At 39.8% G+C, this 13,330-nt stretch overlaps 1 protein-coding gene across 1 annotated transcript in view; it reads left to right on the forward strand.

Annotated features, from left to right (window-relative positions):
• The first annotated feature begins 2 nt into the window (after nt 1-2).
• The window catches only part of LOC117412324 (ADP-ribosylation factor-like protein 8B-A), a 34,965-nt gene continuing 21,637 nt past the window's right edge, over nt 3-13,330 (forward strand). The window contains exon 1 of the mRNA XM_058988888.1: nt 3-292. Coding sequence (XP_058844871.1) covers nt 170-292 — 123 coding nt within the window. The 5' untranslated portion in view covers nt 3-169. The remainder of the gene's footprint in view (nt 293-13,330) is intronic.

Genomic DNA, 13,330 nt, shown 5'->3' on the forward strand with positions numbered 1-13,330 from the left:
ACCAAACTTGCCGATCTTGCCCTTTTGAGGGAGTTCTACATGCACGTTCGGAGTCATATGACAGTGTTCACTTCCTGCAGACACTTTGCACCCTCCTGACTGGAGCTAAGCCTAGGAAGCAGAATCAGAAACAACAATCCGTGGTCAGGAGAAATCTTCCCCTCTCAAGATGCTGGCCCTCATCAACAGGCTTTTGGACTGGTTCAAGTCTCTCTTTTGGAAAGAGGAGATGGAGCTGACGCTGGTGGGGCTTCAATATTCTGGGAAGACCACCTTTGTGAATGTCATAGCTGTAAGTTTGATAATTTTTTTTTTCAAAACAATAATAACACGACTGGACATATTACCCTGCCTTACACACAGACGGGGCAGATGGACTGCGTTATGATGTACTGTGTGATTATAGGTCTTTAAATCGTGCTTGGTGTGACTGCTGTGTTTCTTTTACGAATGGGGATAATTTGCATGGAGACAGACGTTGTTTGTAGGTGCGTGGTGGTGAAGTTTAAAATGTAAACAGAAGCAGGTCTATATAGGCCGGTCGTTGAACCGCATTAATTCACATTTTTTTCACATCTTAATTTCTGAAATAAGGCGTAGGTTACATCTTTATTGTTATTAAAGCCTTTATCAGTACACATTATACCACATATTCACAGCTGATAAGGTACAAGTGTTAGGCCTCTTTTTACCACTTAGCTGTTGTTTTGGTACGTATTTCAGTTTAGTAATGTTACGCTGCTTTCTCGGAGTGTGCTGACTAAATAAGTCCAAGACGAGCGTTTGTGTCGTGGACTAATATCTAAACATTTACTGTACGTACCGCCTGAGATTTAACAAATACAAAGGTGAATGAATGGCTGTTTCAGAAGCCAGAATTTCGGAAAAGGACCCACAGTGGTTTAGATATTGTTAGAAAGGTGAACTGTGATGTCAACTTGGAGGTGTTTAGACAGTTTGACACTGCAAGCACACAGTCAACTTTTGAAAATAGCAGAGCGTAGTAATATTCACAAGACCAGTCTGGGTGGCGTTGTGCAATATGGAGGGCGGATGACTTTTAAAAACAGAACCGAGAGAAACAATTTGGTTGCACTGCTGCCTAATAGTAAACACAAATAAATGCTGTAGTTGCTTTTGTATAGGATTTTAATTTTACCAGCAGTCCACCCGTTTCTGAGGCATAGTTTAACACGTACAGTAAAATCATTTTGTTCAATACAACTTTACTATAGCATGATGACAGCAGTCTCGTGACCACTGCAGTTTGTGAAATTGTAGCTTTACTCGTTTGGGTGGTCATTTTAACCTTGGTGTGTCACAGTTGGGCGTAGCTAGTACTGCGTGACTGACGTTAAGTTATTAATTTCTGTTGACTTATACTTGTGGTTGTTATACTGTACAACAGAAATTATTTATGTGTGGTATTTTAAATAGAAGCACCTGTAATAAAGACTGCCTTGTTTCTGTTGGACGCGGAGACCTCTTGAGAGACTTCCCATGAGACTGTCTCTCGGGTCAGGCAGAATGTAGTATCATCCACCTCAGTTAGACAGAAGCCAGTGTTAGCATTAGCTTTTGATGGGAAACCTGGGAGTGATCTGCAAGAACATGCTACAGTTTGTCTTGTGGAAATGCACCTTCTTGTTACTTCCCTATATATGTGCAATATGTACCAGTTTAACAGGATTACACCAGCACTTAAGACATGTATTGTGTGATAGCTGTATCTATATGTCTCTCACTCTCTATCTGTCTATCTATCATAGAATATCATATCACATTGTGGGCCTTGCGGGCATAAAAATATGTTGATATTATTATTATTAGTAGTAGTAGTAATGGTAAGTAGTGTTATTTCTATATTGATGATACAGTTTGAGGTTAGAAATCATCATACCTGATATGAGGGAGATTGGGTCTCGTTCATTAAACTGAAAATTCAAGCACTGAATGTTTTTGTGAGCAAAAGCTACTGTACAATTTGAGAAATATATTGGTCTTTAAATTCCCACCACTCATTTTTACAGTGCTGTACATCTGGGCCCACATCTCTTGCCCAACACTTTAGAACATAAGTTTACAAACGAGAGGAAGCCATTTGGCCCATCTTGCTTGTTTGGTCGTTAGTAGCTTATTGATCCCAGAATCTCATCAAGCAGCTTCTTGAAGGATCCCAGGGTGTCAGCTTCAACAACATTACTGGGGAGATGGTTCTTTGTAAAAAAGTGCCCCCCTGTTTTCTGTTCTGAATGCCCCTTTATCTCCATTTATGACCCCTGGTCCTTGTTTCTTTTTTCAGTTTAAAAAAATCCCCTGGGTCGACATTGTCAATACCTTTTAGAATTTTGAATACTTGAATCAAATTGCCACACAGTCTTCTTTGTTCAAGATTGTGGCAATGTGCCCTGCCCTTGTGTGCGTTTCTGTGTTGTATGTTGCGTGTTGTGTGTAAATGTTGGTGTATAGAGATAGCTGCATGGGATATAAATGGGTGTGTGCAGCACGAGTTATTTAAAATGTATAATTGTATTTAGGCACGGGATTGCACATCACTTCACGTGCATTTAAAGTATTTAATATGTGAGCATGAGGTTGCACGTAATTAATTCACGTACTGGGATTCCAGTGAATAATTAATTAGTAATTGAATCCCAGCACAACAGTATATATAGATGCACATTTCATTCACTCGGGGTTGGGTGTTCGGTGAGTGGAGAACGGGAGAGAGAGAAGGAGAAAGTAAAATAAAGTAAATTAAATTGATAGTTGTTTTCACTCACCGTGTTTGTTCGTTTGTCTGTTTAGTGTTTAGTACGTTTTGTTTGTCTATTTTATTTTGGCGTAGAGTGCCGTGTCCTATTTTTGTGTTCTCTTGTTTTGTTTATTAAATGCCTGCACGTATTCACCACTTTGCCACAAAGACTGAAATAAATTCAGTTTTATTTAGCCTTTCTGCATATGACATGCCTTTTAAACTCTGGGATAATTCTGGTTGCTCTTCTTTGCACTCTTTCTAGAGCAGCAATATCCTTTTTGTAACGAGGTGACCAGAACTGAACACAATATTCTAGGTGAGGTCTTACTAATGCATTGTAAAGTTTTAACATTACTTCCCTTTATTTAAATTCAACACTTTTCACTATATATCCAAGCATCTTGTTGGCCTTTTTATAGCTTCCCCACATTGTCTAGATGAAGACATTTCTGAGTCAACATAAACTCCTAGATCTTTTCCATATTTCAGTATCTCCCCTTCTTCAATTTCAGTATCTCCCATATGGTATTTATAATGGAAATTTGTATTGCCTGCGTGCAGTACCTTACACTTCTATATTAAATGTCATTTGCCATGTGTCTGCCCAGTTCTGAATGCTGTCTGAGGTTTGCAAGGCATACACAAACGGTGACTGACATTTCTGACAGTCTTCATCTCAGCCTTGAGAATCCCCACATATGGCACTACCATACTTCCAGTGCCAGTATTCTCACCTTGAATCCAATGAGTTGCACTTTTCATTTTTAAAAAGTTGCCTTTATTTTGGGGTGTGAACAACTTTCCTTAATAATTTGGTCTCAATCCTAAAATTCCAGGTGATGCACACCTTTTGGCCATAGCTGTAGACACAGGCTACAGTACTGCCCGGATTTGAACCATTCATAATCAGCTGTAGCAGCGTAATTTAACAAACCCAGTAAAAGGGTGTTCTCCAGTAAAAATGCACTGTTTCAACCTCTGCCATATCCGTGATCTTTAGACCACATGCGTTTTTTGCTTATGCGGTATCTTTAAAACCTATGTTTCAAGTTTAAAATCTGTTTGTTTATTAGTGTTGCAGTATTTATATTACACTTTTAACGTTATATGCAGTGTACTAAAAAAAAACAAAGCAAACATGCCTATATCTACCGGCTCTACTGCTGTGTAGCCTGTGTTGTGATTGTCAGGAAGAATACCACTCTGATTAGTTACACTAGCATTAATATAGCACACTGTATATTCATAGTATTGTACTTCCAACCGTGAGCCACCATGCCCACAACATCACACACTGGCTAATGTTAAATCTATTTATGTATTTAATTATTATTATTTTTTTTTTTAAAGTGCAGAATTATGCTTAAACGCAGTCTCTGGTACACTGCTGTATTCTATGATTTTCACAGCTGTCTTTGAATATTGTTATCCAGTAATGGTTTTATGTCCATTTGTTTGTCCTTTTCAGAAACCATTACATTACATGGGTGTATCTGTACACTTTACAATTACAACTCATATTGCTTCATGTTCACAAACCATTTTGTCAGATGTGATTTACCCTTGCATTATGTTGGGTGTGCCTTTTTCCACAGAAGAAATTCTTGCAGATTCAAATTACAGGCTCTATGTTACTTTAGGTTAATCAGGAAAATGATATTCAGGTAGATGTCAAACTGATTAAACCAAAGCAGCTGATTAATCACAACAGGAATCTTAGTATAGACAAATGAAAAAACTCTATATAGAGAATAAGAAAGCCCAAATATTTGAATTGCTGTAGGTTAATTCTGAATGGGTCTTTTGTCCCAAGAATCATTTATTTGTCTTTAGTACTTAATTTCCGTTGACATCATGTGTGTAAAAACCTTCCTTTTATAAGAAAGCTTAGCAAATGATACTTCATTTATATTGGTTCAGTATGTACAGTATGCTATTTTGGCAGTCTGAATTGCAAACCTCGGTTTGGTCTTGCACATTTGTACTTTGTTTTAACTTCATCTTTTTAGAGAAGAACCAACAGTTCTTCAACTTTAATGTTGTTCGAATTAAAAATCACAGTAAAGTCCTAGTAAACCTAGTACAGAATGTTCACATTATATATTTATAACCAGGGGCATAAACGCGGATTCATTATATGCACAAAGACTATTGCTATATTTATTGCTATAAGTTCTTGAAAATGTTAACAACATTTCTAGATCTGTCCAAGCTTTTTGGCTAAAAAAAAAGCCATACTAAAATTTAAAAAAAAGACTATCCTAAAATAAGTGTGGTTTACTAAAACGCTGACCACTTTGTAGCAAAGAAAATAGATTTTAAAAAGGAATAAGATTGAATACTGCACACTGCGGCGTACCCGGCCGATGGCGAGCCGGCCTCCCTGGCCGATGGCGTGCAGGCTTTGCAGTAGTTGACCCTTGGCAGGCGATGTCGGGAGCTCGAGAGGTAGCTTCAGTTCCCCCTGTCGGCTGAGGCGGGAGCAGCGGGTAGTCTCCCCCTGTCGGCTGAGGCGGGAGCAGCGGGTAGTTTCCCCCTGGCGGCTGAGGTGGGAGCAGCAGGTAGTTTCCCCTCTATCACTGGGGACTGGTGCGGCTCTCCTTCTGTGGCAGGGGCTGGTGCGGCTCTCCTCTGGGGCCTGGCGTAGACCTGCCTACTGCCTGTGGCTCTGGAGTAGGCGTGGCTCCTCCCGATGAGACTGGAGGCAGTGGGGACAGCCCCATATTGGCAACCAGGTAGCTGAATACCATGGCTGTGATGTGTGGGAGGGACGCTGGGTGGTGGTGTTGTTCCCAGACCTCCCATTGCTCCCCATCTCTGGGCCACAGCATATTCACCGTCATCGGGATGGTCTCATTGGGGACCTTCTCAGGGTCCAGCAGTCATTCCAGAATTTTTCACGAGGGCATTGGACACTTGTACTCCTTGTGCTCCACCCTCCTGGGCACTGGACACTCGGGCTCCTCCCTCGTGAGTGCTGGAGCACCGGCTGCTTCCCCTTCTTCCTGGGCAGGTCGCTCCTTCCCTTCTTCCTCCTTTGGACCGACCGTTCCACCTGCTGCCATGGAGGGGGTTGGTTAGCTGCTATGTGCTCTCCAATGGCAGCTTATAAATCACAGTTCTTGTGAAAGTTTTAGGGGAGTTAGACTTCCTCTATTTTCCTGGGTTTCATGCCATACATTCTGTATGTCATGTTAAGAAAGATTTACCGCTTTGAGTTTTGGGTAATTGTGTAGACAAACACAATTTAACCATGTGATCCTTGGTTCATTTTGAGTATTGTATCTATCTGATAGAAGAAACCAAGCTGGAGAGGGGCTGAGTTTTTTTTTTTTTTTTTTATGTAATTGGGTAGGTGTGTAGAAAGCAGGTAGTGGTTCTTCCTCACTCACTGGATTAAGGGAAGTTGGAAGCAGAATATAACAGAATGTCTTGGTACTGTACTAAGGACATGTGTTAAATATACGGAAGTGTGCAGAGACAATTTGCAATTTTGTGAATGTAGCACACACCAAATGGAAGCATTGTTTTAGATTGCTGTGTTCATCTTTCGCCTACAGTAGCATTTGACCATCTGACCTCTTATACGTTTTATATTTCACAGTACAGTTCTGTTGCTATTGGTGATGCACAACCCCTAAGAAACTGAAAATATCCGAGTCGCCTGTTTGTGTGTCTGTCTGTATGTTACATTTGTAGATTGAGAACCCCTGAAAATTGTGTACTGTATGGATATTCCTATTGCACTAGTTCTACAGGGTACCTGAATGGAGGTTACAGTGATCTCTTAATTGTTCATTCTTTTGACTGGTTGTGCTAACGAAAGCTTTATCTTCAGAACAGCTTGCTTGAATTTAAATGTCTATTTACAAGAGGTTATGCAATGTGCGTGGCCCTGACAATGCTAATGGTACAGTAGTACCCTTGTCTGGTGAAATATTAATGACTGTAGTGTATAAGCTTTATGTCTGATTGTTATATAATTTGTAAAGAGGCATCAGAGCAATAAATTATGAAGCATGTCTGACAGTGGCTGTCTTTCTTTATGGAATCAGCTGTCCATTTTCTTTTTTCTTAAACATATAATACATACAGTATTGCATATTCTGGCAATGAAGTCAAATGTGTAATTGGTGATATTCTCACCCACATGTACAATAAGCTCACAGTAGGATCTCATACAGTATGGTAGAGTGAAAACATGTATTAGCTACAGTGAAGTCGAAGGGTCTGTTTACATGTTGTTTCATTTAGTTCTACAACCAAATCAGTTCTGATAATAGCAGCAAACCAGCATTAATTAAAGTTTAATTTGCCTGATATGCTGAAATTGATTTCTCAGTGTATTCTTTGTTCAGTGTTTAATAATGTAGCGATGCCAGTGACTGCACTATGAAGTGGAGGGTTTTTAACATGTAAAAGGGTGGTTCTAATGATGACTGCTCTACTCGTAACCTGATTGGCTGAGACAGACCGTGAGGTTTTTAATAATAATTCTGAAAGGTTTGAGAGATGCTTCTAAATTGTGTCTCCTGCCTCCATCTGAAAAACTGTGTGCATCTAACTGTACATAATGTTTGGGATTGTAAACCAACAACAGCTTTCACAGTTTTGATTAAACTGTGTATGGGTTTTTGTTACAATATGCTGTTCCACGTGATGATAATTGTGTGTGTGTGTGTGTGTGGTTTTTTCTATGCTGAGTATTTTAAAGCTTGGCTTGTGTCAAGCGTAAACCTTACTGTGAGTGTTTCATGCACACGATGGTTCACTTTCAATTTGCAGGTTGGGACTGGGAAGCACTGTTCTTAATCTGTTTATCTTGTGACAGTTCACTGATTGTCTAGCAAAGAAATGTGGTAGTGTGCATAATAGTCTAATGAAACCTGAATAAACCATTCACCAAGGGCACTGTTGCAAGACCCGAAATGTGTATTTAGCTTAGTTTGTTACTCCATGTTTTATTGCAGTGATTACCGTTTTGGAAGAAAACTTGTTTAGGCCTAATATTGTATCAGGTCTACAGAATTATGCAGATATACTGGAGGTGTAGATTTATAATGATAGCACCGTGTAACAATTATTATTTTTTTTTTTTGGTTCCTGGGTAGTAAGTGTTATTTCCTAATTGCTTATGCCTCAAAAGTATAGAAAATGGCTATTATTCCCCACAAACTTTGCTTTTGTGACCAGGACAGTGATATTTTGAAATTTACCTATTTACCAGAACATTCCAGATAGATTCAGTGCTGAGTAAACTTGGAGTAACTTCTAGAACTTTCTAATAATATAAATAGTAGTATAAATACAGGGGCCTTAAGCCCACCAGTTCAGTTTAGTTCCAGCTGCCTAAGTGGATACATATCTGCATTTTTCTGAGATGGCATCAAGGTCATAGGAGACTTCAAAATGGTGGCATTCCTGATGGGTCTCCAAGGCGGTTTTACCAAGTTTCCCTGCTATCTTTGCCTTTGGGACAGCAGGGACACCAAGGCGCACTACCACAGGCGGGACTGGCCACAGCGGACCGAGTTCTCTGTGGGGAGGAACAACGTCAAGTGGGAGCCACTGGTGGACCCCCGGAAGGTGCTGATGCCACCACTGCACATCAAATTGGGCCTTATGAAACAATTTGTAAGAGCTCTAGATAAGGAGTCGGCAGCCTTCAAGTACCTTCAAGACTTCTTCCCTAAGCTGTCTGAGGCAAAGGTCAAAGCCGGTGTCTTCGTCGGACCACAGATAAAGAAGATCCTGGAGTGCAATGAATTCCCCAAGAAGCTCACTAGTAAGGAGAAAGCGGCTTGGAACAGCTTTGTCACAGTGGTTCGGGGCTTCCTGGGCAATCACAAGGCCGAAAACTATGTGGAGCTGGTTGAGACTCTGGTGAAGAACTACGGCACAATGGGCTGTAGGATGTCCCTCAAAATCCATATCCTTGATGCTCATCTTGATAAATTCAAGGAGAACATGGGAGCGTACTCGGAGGAGCAAGGTGAGTGCTTCCAACAGGATATACTGGACTTTGAACGCCGCTACTAAGGACAGTATAACGAGAACATGATGGGAGACTACATTTGGGGGCTGATTCGTAAAAGTGATTTACAGTATAATCGTAAATCTCGAAAAACTACTCACTTCTAAATCTTTTGTAGTCATTTTTGTATTACTTTAGTATGAATACATGTTAATTTGGATTCATATGTTGTTTTTTTCTGACTTTATGTGAACGAAAAGACACAAATTCGCCCATTTTCTCATTGGAAATAGGTAAATTTCAAAATATCACTGTCCTGGTCACAAAAGCAAAGTTTGTGGGGAATAATAGCCATTTTCTATACTTTTGAGGCATAAGCAATTAGGAAATAACACTTACTACCCAGGAACAAAAATTGTGTTACATAGTGTAGTTAATAATTAAGGAACAAATGCTGGGCCAAAGCAAGTAAGACTATAATCTTATCACGCTTCCTAAAGAAATGGGCTTAGTTTGCAGTTCCTGTTAGTCACACATATTAGGAACTATCAGTAAAGCACAGAGGCATGTGCAACACCGCTTTACAATTGCACTGGCTAACATTTAACCACTTCCACATTTCTTTAACGGTCACAGATGCAGCTCCAAAATCAAATGCTTTTGTCCCAGTGTTGTCCTTGTGTACAGCGCAGTACAGTACAGTGCTTCTGTCTGATCACCATTTGCAGCACTCATGGTTTTTTAACAAACATTTACTGTATCCACTGAACTTTTATAGCCAAAATACTGTATCCCTTTCTGCCTCAGGAAGTAGACCTAATTTTATGCATCCAGGTCTTAAATATAGATCTGCCTTTAATAAATTTTCAGAAAGCAAGTGGAGGGTCATTGGGTTAATTAACCCGGGTACAAAGAGCAGCTATAAATCCACAGTAGACAATGGAACGAGTTTAAAGTTTGTTAACAGAGAAAGTTGTTGGATTGCTTGAGCACTAAAACTAATTGGTGATTTACTGTACAGCCACATATGAAATTCTTGTACCCTCGGTTTTCTGTATTCAATATGCAGTACAGTTTACACTTTTAAAGAATGGATGTTAATTAGGCCTGTTTCTTGCCCCTGAAATGTTGATGACAATTCCAATCTGAATATCCCCACAACATGAACTATAAAGCTAGAAATGAAATTATAGGTACTATACTGTGATCTGTTCTTCCTGTGTAACCGTATCGCTGGGTTTTATGCTTTGGCAGGAGCCATTTTGGGCAGAATTGTGATGCTTGCTACAATATTTCTGTAGAACACTGTTTGATTCAGACAAAACTTAACAACAATGCATTTAGATCAAAGGGAGCTTTGTGAAATATTCCATCAAACCTCACAATTCTGCACAGTTGTGGAGCTGGTCTATACCCTTTTACCAATCCCGCAAACTCACCAAATGATGTGTAAATTGCAAACTGAACAAATTGTACTGTAGGTATAGGGCATTTATAACTCATTACATTAGTGGACGTAGGTTCTGTGTTGTAAACTGGGCTGAGAGAATCAATTTACAGCATAAGTGATTTGTAATTGTCTTTGCAGCAGAAACTGTGCCAGGGTAGAACTGTTGTAAACCTACAGGGGTCCGTGCCGGAAGCCTCTTTCAGTACAGCCTGCAACTTGCATTTCAATGGCACATGGAAGATAAATGATATACTTGTGAGAGAGACAAACGAACATGTGGTGCTGCAGTGCCCTATTTAACAACAGGGCAGGTTACAGGAGAAAGTCTGGGTTTCCTGCTGTAGTCCCTACTGTAGGTTCAATTGCACAATGAGTGTAGGGAGGTCTGGGGAACTTATCTGCGTTCCATCCCTCCCAAGGAACCCTGCAAAAGGCTGACATACTAATGAAAAAAGTGCTGTGTAGGTGAGTTTTTTGTCTTCAGGCTCAGTCATGTGCTGCTTCTGATCTGAGTCTGACCTCCAATGTTCTGTAAATGGGATTCTTTGTGACATTTGTTTATTGAAAGTGTTCCATGTCCTGTTACTGCAAGATAACAGTCGGGAATCCTAGTGAAAATGAAGTCCACTGAGATTCAACTTGTCCTGTAGTTAGGGCTGTGTTTGAAGGTTTGTTCACTAGCCAGGAATTTCAAGGTAGTTTTGAACCTTCAAAGATTTGTCAGGTGGCATTCACGCACTGTATTTTTTTTTTTCCTCCGATAACAGAAACCGTTTGACAAAGTGAATATTAAATGTCACTCATGCAAAATTCGATCTTTTGATTTGTATAATGCATATTACATAAACAGTTGATGTATTAAAATCCACTACCAAATTGATATATGTAGAAAAACTATATGGCACCGTTGCCGTGTATAGAGCAGGATATAGTATGCCAAAGCACGGGGGGGGGGGGGGGGGGGTTGTACCTATAGCAGTTGTAGTGCTTCAGTAAAATATGTACTGAATGAGACAGTGCAAGAGAAGTGCTATCGTAGAATGTTTGAAAAAAAATTGGGGGGTGGGGTGTGGGGATACTGTAACTTTTCAAATAGGCCTATAAGTAGGGGTCTACTTAAATCGCGGTAAATTTACGTATTTTTCACGGATATGTTGCGGAATAAAATTAGGATTTCGCGGACATGTTTAAACATCAAATAAACCTAAGTAGACAGTATTTCAGAACACTATAAAGCCTAAAAATAGTGGTACTTGCTTCCTTACTAAAACAGAGTGCTGGCATTTGTTAAAGGCGCGTATGCAGCATCCCCTTGCAGTTGACTTGCCCATACATTGAGACTGCTTGTTCTGCATCCACTGAATTGGTTGGAAGTTAAGGCAAAGCTTTGCCAAGTTATACAGATGTGGAAATTGATTAGAAACAGCCCAAAAACTCGGTTACACAAGGGCATCTGGCATACTTTAATAAAGTCAGTGTATGCAGCACGTTCGTCGTCATGTTATTTGTCCCATCCAATAATTTATTTTATTAGTACCGAGTCAAAACAAAGAAGACGTGGCTGTTCGGGTCTAAAATTCCAACTGTAAGCAGCAGGTTGAAGTGAGGTGGCTGTGCTGGATCGTTTTAGTACTGATTTAACTTGCAGACAGGAATACTTTTTGTCTCTGCTGACTTTCTAGTTAGGTTTCTGAAAGCAGTTTATTTTACATTCTGTTCAGTAGCCTCTGTAGTAGCCTTTTGTTTAATGTGTGATTCTGAAGCTAAATAGCGATCGATCGTATTTTCTCCAAATACACATTACGATATGGAAAACAATTACCTCAGTCTGCATGTAGTTTATTTGGGAAATATCTTAAAACGATCATCAGTCTCAATATAGTTTGCTTTCTTTGTCGTCCATTTCTACTATTTAACCTTCAATGCTGAAAACTAGATTTTAGCAACCTAAATCAAAACAATGCAGCACCAACTTTGTCCTGCCCACTCCTGCACAGTACAGGTCACATAAAAGCAGCAAAGACGCACTGATAGGCTGAAAACTTTGTCATTTGAATAGTAAATAAGAACGTTAACTGCTTTGGAGAATCTATTTTGTAAATGTTACTTGTGGACATTTTTTGTTTTTTGCTTAAGTGCAATGCACACGGGATGGCGAAGGAATAAAAATGGGCTATCTACAGAAGGAAGATACGTAGTTTGCGTCGCTTGCATTGTGCAGTAGTTCATTTAAATGCGGTTTCTTTTCTTTTTTTTTCCTCTCCGTACTTTTGTATGCATTGGCCCCTAAGAGGTGAATTTCGCGGTGACCCCTCAATTTCACGATTTCCGCGAAATCGCGAATTAGGTAGGTCCCTACCTATAAGGTAATCACACAAGCACACCTGCTTTTCCTATCAACCCCAATTGGTATGGGGTATAACAAGTGCCTTCCCTGACATTGAGTCAAGGGAAAACCTTAAGGTAAAGTATTATACTTTTAAGATTTATCTAGGAAAACACTTGCCAAATAGACCAATTCTGAAAAAGGAGTAGTGCTGGGAATAAAGTCTGATAAAAGAGATGCAAATGAACCAATAGAAAAAACATCATAGCTTATTGGAAGTGTGCTTGAAGAATCAAAGTCTGTACTGTATTTTCATCTCCAGTTGGGAATGTAACAGTAACCGTGTACTGTACACTACAAAGGACAGCGCAGACTGGTGGGGGTCTGAAAGATTTTTAATACCGGTTAAACTGGCTTTGACCCTATTCTTTATAAAGACAACAGTTCAGGAAATGAAGGGGATTCCTGGCAAAAGTCACAAGATCCATCCACTCACTTCCACTTAAGTCTTTGTCAGGTGACTCTGGAGTAATGTGTCCTGATGACAAGCTTGTGACAAAGCATCTTGATTTTCCAAATGTAGCAGGAAATCCGCTAAATATCAACAGAGGAGTTTTGATTTGATCAATTTTTTTAACAATGTTTTTAATCTACTTAGTCTTTCTGTGAAATGTACTGACCCGCATTCTAGCTACCACCAGTGTGATGCACACTTCTTTGAATTTTAGCTGTTTTGTTTTCATTATCCTACAGTAACTGTGTATTTGTTTGGATGTGTGAACAGGCTGGCTGTAGGGGTGACGTCAGACCAGAAAGGAGCAC

This window comes from Acipenser ruthenus, chromosome 16 (assembly GCF_902713425.1).
Source record: "Acipenser ruthenus chromosome 16, fAciRut3.2 maternal haplotype, whole genome shotgun sequence".
Taxonomy (NCBI): Eukaryota; Metazoa; Chordata; class Actinopteri; order Acipenseriformes; family Acipenseridae; genus Acipenser; species Acipenser ruthenus.